At 42.1% G+C, this 19,201-nt stretch overlaps 1 protein-coding gene across 1 annotated transcript in view; it reads left to right on the forward strand.

The window, feature by feature from the left end:
* Positions 1-19,201, forward strand: part of LOC124624503 (4-coumarate--CoA ligase 1-like) — a 77,288-nt gene that overhangs the window by 20,599 nt on the left and 37,488 nt on the right. The window contains exons 2-3 of the mRNA XM_047149114.1: positions 3,604-3,737; positions 10,410-10,695. Coding sequence (XP_047005070.1) covers positions 3,604-3,737; positions 10,410-10,695 — 420 coding nt within the window. The remainder of the gene's footprint in view (positions 1-3,603; positions 3,738-10,409; positions 10,696-19,201) is intronic.

Genomic DNA, 19,201 nt, shown 5'->3' on the forward strand with positions numbered 1-19,201 from the left:
AATAAAAAAAATAAAAAAATAAAGTCTTCAAATGCTAGAAACGTAGGTTTGCTTTTCCATAATCTTTCTTCTAAGATAAGTCGTAAGGTCAGTATTGCCTCACGTGTTCCAATATTTCTACGGAATCCAAACTGATCTTCCCCGAGGTCGGCTTCTACTAGTTTTTCCATTCGTCTGTAAAGAATTCGCGTTGGTATTTTGCAGCTGTGACTTATTAAACTGATAGTTCGGTAATTTTCACTTCTGTCAACACCTGCTTTCTTTGGGATTGGAATTATTATATTCTTCTTGACGTCTGGGGGTATTTCGCCCGTCTCATACATCTTGCTCACCAGATGGTAGAGTTTTGTCAGGACTGGCTCTCCCAAGGCCGTCAGTAATTCCAATGGAATGTTGTCTACTCCGGGGGCCTTGTTTCGACTCATGTCTTTCAATGCTCTGTCAAACTCTTCACGCAGTATCGTATCACCCATTTCATCTTCATCTACATCCTCTTCCATTTCCAAAATATTGTCCTCAAGTACATCGCCCTTGTATAGACCCTCTATATACTCCTTCCACCTTTCTGCTTTCCCTTCTTTGCTTAGAACTGGGTTTCCATCTGAGCTCTTGATATTCATACAAGTGGTTCTCTTTTCTCCAAAGGACTCTTTAACTTTCCTGTAGGCAGTATCTATCTTACCCCTAGTGAGATAAGCCTCTACATCCTTACATTTGTCCTCTAGCCATCCCTGCTTAGCCATTTTGCACTTCCTGTCAATCTCATTTTTGAGACGTCTGTATTCCTTTTTGCGTGCTTCATTTACTGCATTTTTATATTTTCTCCTTTCATCAATTATGTTCAATATTTCTTCTGTTACCCAAGGAGTTCTACTAGCCCTCTTTCTACCTACTTGATCCTCTGCTGCCTTCACTACTTCATCCCTCAGAGCTACCCATTCTTCTTCTACTGTACTTGTTTCCCCCATTCCTGTCAATTGTCCCCTTATGCTCTCCCTGAAACTCTGTACAACCTCTGGTTCTTTCAGTTTATCCAGGTCCCATCTCCTTAAATTCCCACCTTTTTACAGTTTCTTCAATTTTATTCTACAGATCATAACCAATAGATTGTTGTCAGAGTCCACATCTGCCCCTGGAAATGTCTTACAATTTAAAACCTGGTTCCTAAATCTCTGTCTTACCATTATATAATCTATCTGATACCTTCTAGTATCTCCAGGATTCTTCCGTGTATACAACCTTCTTTCATGATTCTTGAACCAAGTGTTAGCTATGATTAAGTTATGCTCTGTGCAAAATTCTACCAGGCGGCTTCCTCTTTCATTTCTTAGCCCCAATCCATATCCACCTACTATGTTTCCTTCTCTCCCTTTTCCTGCTCTTGAATTCCAGTCCAACACTCATATGCCCCATTTTCTGATTGCAGTATGACCTCAAGAAGACAGTGTAGTGCACAATAGGCAGAAAAGCTCACATAAAATGTTTATGTAATGGAACACACCTGTAAATGAGAATAAATTCTCCAAAAGGTCTTGTGCTAAGCGTGGAGAAGCAGAAACCGGTGTTGTTTTTCAGTATTTAAATCACAAAATAAATCTTTTGCCTTCAGATAGAAAAAGGTTGTTGTGGCATAACAGCAGATGATGGCTAGTTTAAATTAGAGCGCAAATTACCCAGATTATATTGTGACTATGTTTCACAATGAGAACATCCAACAAACGTGAAGTATAATTTCAAATGTTGTCCTTTTTTTTCTCGCCAATAAACTTTATGTCAAATATTTAACACTAACTCATTTTTAAAGTAATCACACGTTTGAATCTGCTTTATACACGAGAATTGCTTTCTTTACGGGATCAGTGGTTTATTGATTTATTTTAAATTGATTGAAAAAATTCAGATGGAGGGGAATGTCAGGCTGTAACGTGCTATCCAGAACGATGTAATTAGGGACTGAGCAGAAATTCGAATTGCGAGTGGGTTTGGTATGGAAATCGGCCTCATCCTTTCTAAAGTGCCTCGACCCTCAAATATGTGTTTTGTGGCATATGGATAACTGTTGTAAGTTGGCTGTTTAGGTTTTTATATTGGTAACGTAACGTAGCGCTCAGTATGAAAATCACTGGTTGTGCTGTGTGTAGTCTGCGGCTGGTTGCCATTGTTGGAATATTCGCTATTGTAGTGCTGGGCAGTTGGATGTGAACAGCGCGTAGCGTTGCGCAGTTGGAGGTGAGCCGCCAGCAGTGGTGGATGTGGGGAGAGAAATGGCAGAATTTTGAGAGCGGACGATCTGAACGTGTGTGCATCAGAAAGAGTAAATTTGTAGTATTGGATATCATGAACTGACATATATATGATGACTTTTGAACATTATTAAAGTAAATACAATGTTTGTTCTGTATCAAAATCTTTCATTTGCTAAGTATGCTTATCAGTAGTCAGTGCCTTCAGTAGTTAGAATCCTTTATTTAGCTGGCAGTATTGGCGCTCGCAGTATTGCAGTAGTTCGAGTAACGAAGATTTTTGTGAGGTAAGTGATTCATGAAAGGTATAGGTTATTGTTAGTCAGGGCCATTCTTTTGTAGGGTTTATTGAAAGTCAGATTGCGTTGCGCTAAAAAAATTGTGTGTCAGTTTAGTGTTGATCAGAATAGTGTAAAGAGAGAAATGTCTGAGTACGTTCAGTTCTGCTCAGCTGTTTGAAAATCAAATAACGTAAGAGGTTTATCGGCACAGTAATTCATTAATTTTTCTAAGGGGGCGTTTCACTGTGCGCCACATATTATTATCGTGTTTTATTTTCGAACCAGAGGGCAGCAGCAGATTTGCTAGCAGATCTGCCCTCTACTTGAAGTGACACTGAAACGAATGTGGTTGGAATTTTAAGGTTTTGTGATCTGTACAAATTGTTTCCACAAATTTAAAGGAGCTGTTCTTAACTGGTTCACCTATGTTTTTTCGTCAATGTTCAACCAGTCACATTACACTGCGACTTTCTTTTAGGTCTTCTGCGGTATTACTTCTCTTTTAATCTGTTGTATAACACCTTACAGCCTTCGCCGTTGTATTAAAACCTGTGAGATAGAGCGATTGTATAGGTCAACGAAGCTGTGGGAATGAATGAATGAGTGTCATTTTGTAGGTTTTCTCCTCACTGTGTGGGGACTCAGTTTTAGTCATTTTACTCACATACTTTTCTTTTAATGCGTGTAAGGACGCCGATAACCTCGGCGTTGGGCGCCAGTTTCGCACACGCACACACACACACGCATACACACAGTCGAAAGGGACTACCCCGAATTTGCCTTGAGCGACTAGGGGAAATCTAAATCTGCGCGGATCGAAGGGAATTTGGATTACTGTGTTCTGGAGTGCGCAAGTTCAGTGTGCTAACACTACACAACCTGGCTCGTTCCTCAACAGAGGACCCCGTTGGGTCTCCTAGACGTTAATGCCACCCAGAAATAGCCGTGTGTTTAGTGATCATACCTGCTGGCTATGACTGTGACTGTGTGCGTCGTGTGGTGCAGGTGGTGTTGGGCCAGGAGTGGCGGGCGGACTGGATGCTGCGGCAGGCGGCGGCGGAGCTGTCGGCGCTGCGGAGGGAGGTGCCCGGCCTGCGGGAGGGGGACACCGTGGCCGTCTGCGTCGGCCGCTCCGCGCTCTTCGCGCCGGCCCTGCTGGCCGCGCTCTGCTCCGGGGCCGTCTGCGCCGTCGTCAACGCCGCCCTGCCTCACGGTGAGGAACTTCTCGTGCCGTCTCTCTCTTTGGTTCTGTTACTTCCTTCGTAAATAAGCCCACCGAACAAAAAGTGTAGCCGTCCCCAGGAGTCACTACGAAAATACCGTCCAATTCTGCCCGTAGCCTCGACAATGATGTCAGGTTTGCGAGGAAGAGAGTTCTCAAGTGTTTGCACGTACCCTACATCCAGCTGAAGCTACTCGTTGTTGACCAGCTCTCGTACAGGTACCAAACGGGGAAGATAATGAGTGATACTTATCACCTCTAACAATACCACCACTTGCAAAGATTAATAATGTTGCTCACGCAGCATATGTTCGCTTTATCGGGCAACAACAAAGTGTGTGGATGGTATCGTCACAATGGAAATAATGAAGTCACTGTAAAAAATCATTGATTTTGGCACTTATCTTTAATGGATTCCCACGTAGATTTGGTCGAAGTTGTTATGACTCATCTTGTTGATTCTAGGGTGATTCCACTTTGACTGCTATAAGGTCCAGATCTGTATTTTAGCAATATTTGAAAACATTACAAGTGCGTTTTTCAGGAAATTCCTAATGATCAAACAATCCCAGATCAGAACAATGGTATGGTGGAAATAATTTTTGACTTGCTGTTCACGATCCACATTCGTATTAAACTTCTTGTAAATTCACATATACTTCTTCTTAATTGTCACATCATCAAGAAAGCAGTCTTGTATCAGTCTTCATGTATTTAATTTCCACTTTAACCAAAAACAAGACTTGACTGTTCTTTCACAAAGCGAAATAACAACTTAGCTTCTGCAAAGTGAAACAAAGACTCCTCTGTGCGCATTCGCGCCAAAACGGTTATAAGTAAGTCAAAGATTATGACAGTCTCACAGTAATGAATACACACAAGAGCAATATCACTGTAATATATCGATACATCGGAGTACCTATACATTAATAAAACCAAATGTGAATATTGTCACAAAAATATGTCTGTTATTTCGCAGAAAAGTAGTACGATATTACTGGTATCGAGAACTGGGGTTGGATTGCCGTAATGGTCACGTAAATAAAGAGCCATTACACACCTGATGTTCGAAAGAGTCCCAAACAATTCTGTTAAGCCTAGTTTACACGACGACATTGGGTTGCACCACTTGTGGAATGAGTTGCACGCAAATGGTTTCATATTTGACTGTAGACACGGCGAAACCAGTATACACTTCAGTTTCGTCGTTTTGTGGGTTCCTGAGTTGTGTCTGAAATGAAAGTTTTGACACCTGCACGTCGCATGAGTTGTGATGGAGTTAAAGCTTGTTGCGTGGAATCGCTGCATAAGAAAAAGATAAAACACTGGATGAAGAAAAGACGTCAGCTCGGTTGCTCAGCATCCTTGCTGAAATAATTTATAAAGGAAGACCCATGACGTTCTTTTACTTATCTTCGAATGCCACCAGAATTGTTCACGTTTCTTCTAAATAGAATTAATTATACGATAAGGAATAAAGATATCGTAATGCATGAACCACTGCCGCCAGAACTGAAATTACATATCACATTGCGTGCATTAAAATCCAGAGTACTGGGCATACTATAAGATTCTGTTTTAGTTGCTGATAACGCATTCTTATTAACACCAATAATTATTAACATTAACAGTAACAGTTATTAACATTGACAGCAGTAATTATTCGAAGCAGGCCGTATTAAGAAGAGAATGGTTTGCAAACTACTCTGAAACACGTCAATGGGGAGCACTTCTGCAAAGTTTTAAATAGATAAATATTGAATAAAGAATGCAGCTTCTTGATTTCTGTAGCCTTCCATCCTGTTAACAATAACACTAAAAAAATGGTCAGCTAACGATGTTAGTCTTGTAGACGAGAGCATTTCCACATCTATAATTACATTTGCTTGTATTTTTGTTAATTCAGTTGTATATGTGCTCCTAATTCAATAAATTTTGCCCTGCAGCTCAGATGTTGTCAAACTATCTGTGTTCTCACGTGATGGTCTCAGGAGGAGCAATATGTTGCTTATTTTTGTAATTAGCATCACCGAAATCCCACAAACACGTATGTAAAGCATAGACCTCCTAGAAGCGAACATTGTTCTCCGTTCCCCACTTCATATTTCAGTTTGTCTATACCCTGCGAACGCACATAACCTCAAAACTCATGCAACTGGTGTCGCCGAAGTTGGAAGACGCCGGAAGTGTTTAGTTTCACCGATGAGTTGCCCAAACGCGCGGCGCGCATGTGCAGTGGCCGGTAGAGCAGTTGCCTGCAACCTAGTGTCGTCGTGTAAACTAGGCTTTAGATTAGGATCGAGTGGTGTTACGGGCCAGTCGAAAACGATAACGTGCTCGTCAAATAGAATCGAATTCATGATCAAGGATGTTATCATCTGGTGGACGGGACCATCCACAACATACTCATAACGACTATGTAGAAGAAAAAGCAACACTTTATCAACTAGAATAATAAAATAAACTTCCGGATTTATGTTAACAGTAATGTAAATAAATTATGGTACAAACACCCCTGATACACCAGCCAACCACTAGGGGGCAATGCCTCACTGTGTCGGCGGTGTACTCGAAGCTTTTCATCATCTGAAAAAAGAGGCAAAATTGCGACTCGTCAGGCAAAACTACGCGCCTCCAGTCCTCGACCGTCCGGATTTTGTGTTGTTTCTCACGGTGAGGTTGTGCATCTTCATATGGTGCTGTGTTTTGCGAGATATTCCACTCCAAATGTCCATTGCATACAGTTCTCTTTTCAATATTCACCCAGAAACTGGTTGACATGGAACTACATTCACCAACCTTATCAAGTCTTCTAGGGGTTGGAATCGATTATCAAAGAAAGACGTGCACTCATCCAGTCGCTGTTGATTAGGATCATTTTACGTCCACAGTGTCACATGGTAGCGTATGATAAACCATTCCAATTTAACGTGGTGGACAGTCAGCGCTGATAAACCAACAAATCTAGCAACTTGATTCACGATGTGGTCATGGGCATTTTCAAACAAGATAGATCCATTCTGCCATATAATAATATCCACATCGACTTGACTTCTTGCGCTGGTTCCATGAAATGGACTGAGACTTGCACACCCCTTCCGTGCCATGACTTTATGGCGTAACTGTGGATGACTAATATTTTTTTCGGTGAAATTACTGTTTACTTTTTACCTCCTTCTTTTCGTGTGATTCCTTAGAATATGTAGTGATAATTTTAACAGAATGTTAAAGACGTTAAGACAAGTTAGAAAATTCTCGGGATGATGACTGACAGGTATACTGGTATGCAGGTATACTACGTACAGCAAAAGATGGAACAACCAGTTAACGACCAATTATATGGATTTCCACTATACCTCTACATTCTTGGTTCCAATTTCAGTTCAAAAGGCGTTATCACAACATTTTCAGACTGTAAAATTCTACAACAGACAATATGTCATATCGTGGCGTATTCGACAATTTGAGTCTCGCAGTGAGATAAAACTCTACAGTTTACTGAGTTCTGGTCTGCCGTTAGGTTATGATGTTCGAGGCAACAGAACGAATTTCAGTCTGCCAGTCACGGTGTATTACATATTGTCATGGCCCGAAGATAATGTAATCACGTACGCCAACGTTTACTTCGAAATCTATTCATGAACTGGTAATTAATGTGCAATGATAGTTTAACTATAATCCTACAGCGAAATTATGTATACAGACAAATCCATCACGATTTCTGACGGATATGGTACTAACACCTACATCTACATCATACTCCACAAGCCAACTAATGGCGTGTGGCGGAGGGTACCTTCGGGACCACTATCTGATCCCTACAACTCTGTTCCACTCGAGAATAGTGCGTGGGAAGAATGATTGTCGGTAAGCTTCTGTATTGGCTATAATTTCTCGAATTTTCTCCTCGTTGTCAATACGCGAAATGTATGTGGAGGGAAGTAATATGTTATCTAACTCCCCCTGAAAAGTGCTGTCTCTCAATTTCGATAGTGAATCTCTCCGTGATGTATAACGTCTTTCTTGTAACGTCAGCCAGTGGAGATTGTTTAGCATCTCCGTAACGATCCCTCACCAGCTAAGCGATCCCGCGACGAAACGCGCCGCTCTTCGTTGATCTCCTCTATCTCCTCTATCAGTCGTACCTGATAGGCATCCCAGACAGATGAACAATACTCAAGCATCGGGCGAACAAGAGCCTTATGAGCCACTTCTTTCTTAGATGAGTTACATTTCCTTAAGATTCTTCTTATGAATCTGAGTCGTGTGTCTCCCTTTTTCCACTATCTGTTTTGTGTGATCATTCCACTTAAAGGTCGCTCTGGATAGCTACGCGTAGATATTTTGCGGCAGACGCTCTCTCCAGCTGTTTGTCATCAATGGTGTAGCTGTACAGTAGTGGATTTCTTTTCCTATGTATGCGCAATGAGTTACATTTATTTACGATCGTGGTCAACTGCCAGATTCTGCACCATTCACCAATTCTCTGGAGGTCATTCTGTAAATTCATTCTTTCTTCTGGCGTTGCTACTTTGGTGTAAACAACTGCATCATCTGCGAATAGCCTTAAAGAGCATCCGCCTCTTTCCACTAGGTCATTTATATGTAGTATACTGTGAACATCAATGGTCCTATCACCCTTACCTGTGGTACTCTGGATATTACCTTTATATCTGTCGACATAATTCCGTTAAGAGCGACGTGTCGAGATCTATCTGCAAGGAAGTCTTGAATCCAATCGCAGGTCAGCTCCCATACTCCGTAAGCTCGTATTTTTTTTTCATCAAACGGCAATACGGGCCGGTGTCCCTGAAATCAAGGAACACGGCATCAGCCTGAGCGCCGTTGTCCACTGCGCTGTGGATCTCATGGAGGAACAGAGCGAGCTGAGTTTCACAGGATCTCTGTTTGCGGAATCCTGGTTGATTTTTGCAGAGGAGCTGTTCATTTTCCAAGAACGTCATAATTCTTGAGCATAAAACATGTTCCATAGTTCAATCGTCGTGCGAACGTCTAAATAGCAGATATTGAGATAACCGATCGCGTAATCGAAAGGCTACAGGACAAGATGAGATACCTATAAGATTCTATAAAGACTATGCGTAAGAACTTGCTGTCCTTCTAGCAGTAATTTATCGTAGATCGCTTGAGGTACCTAACGACTGGAAAAAAGCGCAGGTCCTTCTCGTTTTTAAGAAAGGCCTTAAGACAGATCCACACAATATATAATCGCCTGTGACGAGGGCCTCCCATCCGGCAGACCGCTCGCCTGGTGCAAGTCTTTCGATTTGACGCCACTTCGGCGACTTGCTCGTCGATGGGGATGAAATGATGATGATTAGGAGAACACAACATCCTGAGCGGAGAAAATCTCCGACCCAGCCGGGATCGAACCCGGGCCCTTAGGATTGACAGCCTGTCGCGCTGACCACTACGCTACCGGGGGCGGACATCCACACAGTTATAGACCTATACCATTGACGTCGCTATGAGAAGACTCCACTTGTTAATTTCGTCACAGCCTCGACCTGTCCAAGGTGTCATTCCATTAGGATGAAGCAGGTACGCTTAGGCACATTCTTCCTCAACACTTGCCGCAAGACAGACAGTTTTGCAGCCGTTGTAGGTTTTTATACATTGCCAGAGGTAATCTGGATCGATAATACGCCTCTGGGGAGAGAGTTCAGGTTCATTGAAACCAATTTCTTTAGACTAGTGGATTACAAGGACTGTAGGAAGATTGCAATTAAACACCCAGGGATGTAGGAATTGTAACTGCCGTCTTCCTGACACGTAGTTTATTTGACTCTTAATGCTTATCGACATTTCAGAAGGTGCTAGTAGCCTTCATTATCACATATTTGATTGAATGTTTTATTGTCAAACAAACAGTAATCTTCCCACGTTTTCTCTGGCTTTGGAGGTAAGCAGCTCAGACTATTGTCCACTTCTGTGCCACACTGCGTTCATTTAGCTGTCTTAAAGTTCCATTCTTCGGGAGATTTCATCAATGCGACTATATCTGCGTTGGACTGGCTGCAGTCCTTAGATGTGGAACTCTGATGGCGGCTCAGACGTGCTGCAGGCACTGCTGTTCTTTTTTATATTGTGCTGTAGTCTATTTTATTTTGCGTCATGTTAATTACACATTTACGTTTACATATAAGACTGGTGTTGTTTAAAATTATCATATTGTAAGTCTTTCACTTAAGGAATAAGTTGTTTTAGTGCTTTACTATCAATTCTTGTTGTATTTCACCATATCCTGAATTTTGTGGGTGACAAGTAGTAATTGATGCATGATCTGGCAACAGTTTCAAATATTAGCAATTCCCACTTATTTTGTATTGCTCGATCAATTGTCGATTTATTGAAATGGCTTTAAGTGATACTGTCACTGAGCAAAGGGGCAAGATCTATGCTTCAGTCTTTTTTAATGACCCAATTTTCAGCTATGTTTATCTCATACAACTTTGTCTCTATCCTGCAGTGAATATCTGTAACTCTCTCGGAAGCACCTCTTCCTTGTTGGAATACCTCAATTTTGCTCTTTAAGATGCTGAATTTTAGTTAGTAACGGCGCTTTTGGCCTTTATCTGGTAGATCCTTAAATAAGTACGGAGCTTTTTGAAACAGAAGTCTTGGCGACTGTTTCCACTGCAGAGAGCCTGCACCGAGTGCTACACGAGCTGAAGCCGGTGGCGGTGCTGTGCCAGCCACAGTTCGAGAAGTCCGCCTCAGACGCCAAACCGGCAGACTGCCCGCTGCAGGTGCTGGGATCTGCTGAGTCGGTATCTGACGCTCAGCAGCTGCTGATGCGGAGCGCCCAGGGGCTGAAGGCTGACAACACGGCCCCCGCCGTCGCTCTGCTCAGTTCTGGTACCACGGGGCATCCCAAGATCATCCGGATACCTCGCCGCACCTTGGCCGTAACGATGCGCTTACTCGCGTAAGGAGAATGAATTTAGCGTTTTAATAGTTGTCAACAATCTCAACAAGCCTATCATACAGTACTCTGAAATCTACAGTGGTGGCATAAGCCAGGTTAATTAATTGAAGTATCAAATATTATTTAAAGATAAATTTTTAACTTTCTCTACTGTACTAATTATAAGATAGTAAGTGTGAATTGGAACAGTTTGCCACTTTGGATCATAAACCAAAGAAAACAGAATACGCAAGCAAAATATCCTAATTTATCTGTGCCGCATCACATACTTTACAACGTCAATAAAACTGCAATATGTTAGTGAATATTTTGGGCAACGGCCTTGCTGCAGTGGCTACACCGGTTCCCGTGAGATCACCGAAGTTAAGCGCTGTCGGGTGTGGCCGGCACTTGGATGGGTGACCATCCAGGCCGCCATGCGCTGTTGTCATTTTTCGGGGTGCACTCAGCCTCGTGATGCCAACTGAGAAGCTACTCGACCGAATAGTAGAGGCTTCGGTCAAGAATACCATCATAACAACCGGGAGAGCGGTGTGCTGACCCCACGCCCCTCCTATCAGCATCACTGAGGATGCCACGGCGGTCGGATGGTCCCGGTAGACAAGTAGTGGCCTGACGGCGGAATGCTAGCGAATATTTGTCCCCAGACTGGTCAAAGTGTTGTGTTGCGAATATATTTGGATATCCACCGAAATTTGAGACAACAGCTATGTAAAGAGTCTCTGATTCAGTGATGGCAGCCTGCCTTACTCTTAAACGGTAAAGGAAGTTAAAGTGAAACGACCCATCGCCGGCGAAAGCGTAGATATGGGACATAAGCTCGTTATAAGGAGAGATGAGGAAGAGAATGAGAGGTGGGCTCTTTAAAGAACCCATCCTGGAATTGGCCTTGTCTGATTAAGGGAGACAAAAGAAAACCTAAATCTGTGTTAGGCAGAAATTTGGAACCCGGTTCTCCTGAATGCCTTTACTGATCAACACGTAGCATCACGTCTCGTTCTTGCGTCTGTGATTTCCGCTAAAGATGGATCTCATATTACGTGTTATTGAAATATGAAATACTATCTGATTTGTTTTCTCCTCATCAGTCAGTTTATGTATCACAAATATTTTTTGACAAAATTGCTTCTAGCGAATGCAGATACTTTTATTTTAATTTCATAAAATGTCGCTAATTTTAAACCGTTATCCATCACTAATACTTTGTATCATTTTTCATAATATCTGCTGATCGTTGACCTGAACATTACATACCGCCATCACATTGCTTTCTGTCCAGAACTCTTTTAAATAATTTTTTTAAATTATTCTTAGCTTCTCTCCCATACATACCAATATTGTTTGCCCCTGTGACACCATTTTTCGCAATTTATATAAACATTTTCCGTAATTTTATGAAAGAGTTTAAGTCTTAAGTTGGATTTTTGTTTATCTTGATGCATACACCAGTAAATAACCGAGTATCGTGTCCTAATTCACAATAATTCACCGAGCTGTTCAACGAAACAAACGCATATCTGGACTAGTACTACTTCAAGATGGAATTTCAAATGTTGAAATGTCTGTTTGCTATCATACAATGTCCTTTACACGTGCATGCACATCTGTAGGATCAGACACAACTGACTATCCAAAGCTGTATTAAATATTAAGATACTGATTCGCAAATTGCGGATCCAATTGTGACGCTAGCTTTACTATTTATTTGCGACATATCAGAATTTGGGCTGGACCACAACTCGAGCCTAGATTTCTTGCTTACAGAGAGGGGTTGCCTTAACCTCGTTTTATATCTGTTATTTTGTTTTATTTTTTGTGGAACAGGAAGCCAGATTAAACGAAGAATCCTTATTCGTAGAACTGTGCAATTCTAGCGTCAAAGAAAGTAACCGTTCCAATAGTAAGGTCTAAAAATTAGGAAAGTACTTGTCATCTTCCCATAAAGATACATTATTCTCAAACACTTGATCCATGTGACTGCATTCATTTAGTATGTGGATAAACGTTATATCAGGGAAGAGAAGGGAATTGGGGTCACTGAAATTGGGGTCCTTAGCCGAATGACGGCCAACAACAATGTCGTGAACATCCCCACTACCATGGTAGATCCACACTGCATATGATGTTCAGTTGTATAACGTAGATTGCACTGGAGACGTTGTGGAGTGCCTGCCTTAAATATGGAATAGAGCATTAGATTCCGCCCTCGTTCCATAAACCCAAAAATGAGATGATTCTCTTGAGTTTGGAACAAGTCGGAAATTGTAACACAAAAAACATGAAACATTTGTATATTATTATCACTGCACTGATCATTTGTAAGGAGATTGTCAAAATAGGTGAATACATTACAGTAAACCGGAACTGTTAACACTTACAGATTTAATATACGTAGTTATGCACTTTAAATAAATTTATCATAGACAAAATACTTAATCTTGACTGTTGTGACCAAGTGCTGTCAAAATTGAAATCTAACAGATATTTTTACCCTGATCTAGCAGTTCCTGTTAAGATATTCATCTCTAGAGTAGAATGAGTTGCCCATTAAAAACGTCTTTAAAACTCTGTTTAAACTGTGCTTTGTTTGAAACCAAATTTTTAATGGTTGCTGGCAAATTACTGAAAATGTGTGTTCCTAAATATTGGAACCTTTTTGGACCAAGGGCCTTATGTAGATTGTTCTTATTCCTAGTACTGATATTGACCTATAGGTTTGGAAATTGAGATATGCCAATAGCCTCTAATTTTTTATCTGATTAATTAAGCACGTTCTCATTGTATGTGTAGCTTTCTCTATATCAATCCCCTTAAGAAACTCAAACTGTGATTTGGATGATATATGATCTACAGTCAGATGTTTAAGGAGACACATGAACACAGCCTTTCCAGACATTTTTGAAAAAGCCGGCAGAAATGAAACTGGTCGGTAGTCTGATGGTAGCTCTTTATTCCCCTTCTTGTAAAGAGGATTGACTCCAGCATATTTTAGCCATTCTCGAAATGTTCCATTGATAAGAGATTGATTACACAAGTAACTTAAGATAGAACTCAACTCACATAAGGACTCTTTAGTCATATCTATTAGAATACTTATGGGAGACAAGACGTCATATCCATTTTACTGAAGTTATTTGTAAGGATTGGTCAGTGATACTCCATTACAATGTTTACCAAACGCGATAATCCCAAGCCGTCAGTTCGGAAACAGAGAATTTGTTTAAGTGGTCTGCAGCACTACATTCACTTGTTACCAATGGTTCATTTATTTCTAGAGCTACATGTTCCCCTTCCATTTTGGCCCTGTCTCCGTCTTTACTATAGCCCATAAAGATTTTTAGTTTGTTGCCTGACATAATTATCATTTTCTCATAATAACGTTGCTTAGATTTCTGGTTGTGACTGATCACCAGATATCAGGCAACTCTGTCGTCTGAATCGAGGAGGGCGCCGCCATGCGCTGAACGAAAATTAACCATGGGAAGGTACCTTTCAGAAGCCGTCTACAGCTACAGACTCGGCAGGTCGGCGAAAAAAAAAAAAAAAAAAAAAAAGAACGTGTCAGGGAAATATGGACATGGACACTACAGCCTGAACTCAGTGGTTTGTTAGAGGCAGGAACAGTTCTTTGATCACAGTTCCAGTGAACCTGTGCTGGAAAAGGCCATATATTCGTCATCGAATTGACATACAAATAACTGGTCTAATGGGCATACTGATGATTCAGATATCGCGTTCGGTAGGGTGGGGCACTTTTATGATCGTTCCTCACTGACAAAGTCAAAGACTGTCGGTAAACGAAGCGTCTTCGTCTTCGGGAGCTGGAGTACCATAACTAGATGGAGTATCCTGATAGACGATAGGATATGTATGTTGCTTTAATCACCACGACACGACTGGTCCACTGGATCTTGCACAGAGGCTGCCACAAATAACTGAGGACATTCATATGCAGACCATGTAGCAGACGAGGACAGGTGGTGCACCTTCTGTTGCCTGTCACACATTAAGATGACCCCCAACATTTGACTACTGACTGTGGTACCGTATCAGACAACACAGCCCAGTGATATTTGGACTTCTACTAGCAATAAAAATGCCACATCGTCACACTCACCTGGCAGATGATGGTAAAGTCTCTCATCGTTAAGCCCTGAAGCCGACAACAGTCTGTGTAACAGCGATTCTATGGGAGTCTCGTTGAAAAGCACTGACAGGGAGCAATCTTGCTTCAGAGAGAGAGTAACGGTGATTGTGTCTGCTGTAAGTCTATTGATCGTAACCTGTGAAGTCACGTCATTCAGAAGACGCATCATAGTGTCAATGAAAGACTGGGAGAAGGCCAGCCACCACATCACCTTCTCAAGATATTAGTGACATACGCCATCAAAAGCTTGATGAAGTCCACCAACAGCAAGCAGCTGTGCACAGGATAAGCTTCTGCCAGTGCGATGACTTTGTGGTAAAAACTGAGTGCCATCTGTATGTTGCTGTTATCACCAAGACATGTCTGGTCCATAAAGATGTCTTGGGGCATGGTACGCAAAATCCAGGCAGCCAAAATCCTCGTGAAGATCTTGAATTTGCTGTTGAGCAGCGTAGGAGGCCAGTAATCAGCAATTTCCTTTCTGGCAGATGGAATGATATAAGGATGGTGTCTACAGAGGCAGGTGGCATCTGAACTGTAGGGATCTTGTTATAATGTAACCCACAGGGGCATCATGACATCGTGAAGCATATGATAAAACACTGTCGCCTCTTTTTGGAGGCCATGAGGGACATTCTCCTCTGATATGAGGTCCATGAGAATCGCCTCCGCATGTTCATTGAGGGCCTGAGGCAGCGAGCGGAGGACTTCATCAGTTTCCAGCATTGTGGTCTTCTGTGGTGTAGAACCGCTGGTAATGATCCAAGCAGACGTTGGCGATATCCCTTTGGGCTGTCAGCATTCTGTGAGATCTGCAGTGTTCATGGATCTTGTGATTGATGGCCAGCGGTTCACTTCTAATTCCCTCCTAGCTATCCACTTGCCCAAGTGTGCCCTTAAGATGGCGTCGTGTAAGTGTAGTGATCTTCGCTTGCAATAGTGGAATCTGAAAATGACTTCCTGGTGACAGTGGTTGGGGGGATATATCCCAGTGTGACATAAAATGACACTACATAATGTCCCGTTTACTATGTCGATCATAGTGCTTCATCGCAAACTGCAGAGCGGGTTTTACGCAATCAGGACACTGACAGGCCGTGGAAGGAAAACTGTTATGCCACCTCTCACATTTATCTATGTCTCTACTACCTTCTACCAACACTCCAGATCTTCAAGGAGCGTGACATTCATCTTTCACAGTCTCCTGCTCTGCCACATCCTGTGTCTTATGGGAAGATAGCGAACAGGTAGGCATCATTATCGGTAAAGACTGTCGGCCATACCTCAGCATATCTGCCGTAAGTACCTGGGAGACCTAGATACGGTGACTTGTTGAATGTCTGATAATGCAGGTATTTCCGCCAGGTATTGATGAGGTGTAGGCTCTGCACTAGCCTTTGTTTTCCCAGCACTTGCTAGAATGCGGCATTTGATCCTGCACTGAAAGGACACAATTGATTCGCCTCCTGGTATGATATGATCGTAGTTCCCCTCTAATAAGGGCGCGGCCGCCTCTGGATAAAACCTTGAATGGTCTCTCCTTTTGTCCGTAACCGTGAGGGTGTTTATATTCAGATCCTGACGCTAAATTCCTCCTGCTTATGGAAGATAGGTCACACCACTGATCATAATGTGTTCCTTCATGAGAATGGCCTTACCTCTGCCTTTTTCTATGCATGGATCCTGGCAAACCTCGTATCGATAACAAGCTGGGAGTTGGTCGATGCATACTTTCTGCAGGAGTGTCATGTCAAGATTCGCCACTACAAAGGGCCACGAGACATCTGCTTCTTGAGCAGGTTGATGGGGAATCCAGTATCCTGGCATGGGGAGGCAATATCATTGGCACCATTGGGAGGGGTGAAGGTTGTAGGGGACCTGAAGAAGATCGCACCATCGTCAATGAGTTCTCTCCAATATCATTTAACTATAATGAAGTGATGCGGTTGCAACTTATTTTAGCTAGAGCAAGAAACCTAATGTGCTCGAAATCATCAGGCCACACAATCAGGCATCTATCAGAATTAACAGGGTGGATGAAGGTTTCAAAGACTAAATCCGTCAGTGGTCCATTGTCCAGAAGCATGGTGCTGTGAGAGGTCTCCTGTGAGTCCACTGCCGATCAAATACCAACTGAGGAACCAACAACCTTATCTTCATGCTGTGGGTGGTCACCATAATCAGGGTCGACATCCTCTGCAGACATTGTCCAGCAAGTATCACATGGAGCCATTTGATCTCTCTTCCACCACTACGGTGTCCATCACTTTAGGACATGAGCATGAATGTTAAACAATGACTAGGGGTAGAAATTGGGGACAAAAGTTTCAGTACTCATCACCAAGTCTGTAGTGACCAACCTCTCCTTTGGGGCTGTTTCCCATTTGTATTGCAAGAATGGCGCTGTGTGTATTCGGACAGAGCTTACTGTCCGTCTGCAGTGCTCTGGCATTGTGTCCCAGGCTGCCAAGGGTAGACTGAAGACCTCACTTCTGTCAACAGTCAGTGATCACACGGTACAGAACGGCGAATCCTCCCCCACCCCCACCCACCGAATTGTATGTCAATGGGAACACAACTGGACTGGGCGACATCTTCTCCTCTCCTCAGCAGCAAATGCGTGATGTGACGTTGCCTACACGTTGATCTGAAATATCCCTTTTGCTCACAACCCGAACACATTTTCAGCTGACTGTCATAAATTATGATGGCATGGATTTTACCTATATGCAAATAGTACATGACGTGTTAAGTAAGGCTTCTAAGGTCTATTCACACCTGGCGCAGCCCATTTATTTTTACGTTGTATGAGTTATCAGAGTGTCATAGGGTCTCAGCGCTGTGCTCACCATCTCTTCTGCTACCTCAACAGCAGTTCGAACAAATGTGTCATCTCCTGGCCAACACCTGCATGTCCCAGTTTCGTGGTTGGTCCATTCGAATGTCTGAATGGAATGTCGTTCATCTTACTGAGGATCTTTTCACAAGCTGATTCATTCACCAGCTTAGCGTAGACCTTATTGCTCATGACACCGTCGTGAATACCTACTAGCTAATGATGACTGATGCGAGCATCATCACATAAAAATTCTTCATCTTTCAGTGCTTTCGGTTGCTACTACTCGGAAGTAAAATAAAACCTCAGTGTGTGTTTCCGTTGTGAAAACGTCACGGTGTGACAAAGGAAGTAAGTTTCAAGGAGACGGAGGTGAGTGTAAACCACAAAATACCATCTGAGGACTATCATGGCAGGAACATAAACAGGATGTCCATACGCCACACTACCGAAAGCAGACTGCGTCACTTGGCTAGCCATTCACGTTTCCCTAACAGTGTGGCATATGGAGGTTTGGATTGGTGCAAGGTGTATGCACAGATAGCCGAAACTGTAAAGGTGATTGCTTGCGATAATTTGGAAATGCGACTTCTAGTCCCAGTCCAGCACAAGCTTTCCTGTTTCATTAACAAGTAGTACAGTGCCGTCAAAACTGAGTTCATAATTTGCTAATCAGTTTCGTACTATGTTGAAGTGTGCCGTGCAGAGTTAAAAAAATCATTTTTAACCCGTTAAAGCTATCAGTTTACTTTTTATACTCTCATTTGTAACAAAATAGATCTATTCTGGAATACCTGATTTCAAGCAATATGTTTTGGATGGTACCGTAACACTACTATAAGGCAGACTGCATGCAGCAAAAAATTCTGCTTCATTTGTTTGTGGTTTGTGGAGGCTCTTAACATGTCTCTCCACCCGCTTATGTACTCAAATATTTAAACTTTCGGTCTAATTCAAGTTTCAGACCATTTACAGAATTAGAGAATTCTTCCGACGCACATTATACTTCACAAAACAGGATAATGTAGTAGAATGTAGTGATGTTCCTATATTAAATGTCTGTAGGGCGCAAGGCATGAGGCTAGTTTAGGTGAAAGGAAAGTGGTTCAAGACTAGACAAAACGGATACAATCATTGACCTCTGACGCAATGACATAGGGCATGTTGAGCTGGGCGTAATGATCTTGCTGTTGCAATGGCCCAGATAATCGGAGGTTGGCAACCCATCCCGTGTCGAGTCGTTATCATTACTCACTGTCAAGGTACTTATATTTTGATGAAAAATGTATTACAGGTATAGTATTACCTTTAATCTTAATTATTATGACGTACTTCATTGCTAGACTTATATGTATTACGATATGCCTTTAACAGATGTCTGAATATTGTGGACTGATCTTTCGTAACCGATAGTGTTTCAGATGAATTTTATTTAGTACTATTTTTGGCATTGAGACTGTAGATAAAAGGTAGTTGTCAGTATAACGTATTAACTTTTTTATTATATTTCTGATAAGTGATAG

This window comes from Schistocerca americana, chromosome 1, assembly GCF_021461395.2.
Source record: "Schistocerca americana isolate TAMUIC-IGC-003095 chromosome 1, iqSchAmer2.1, whole genome shotgun sequence".
Taxonomy (NCBI): domain Eukaryota; kingdom Metazoa; phylum Arthropoda; class Insecta; order Orthoptera; family Acrididae; genus Schistocerca; species Schistocerca americana.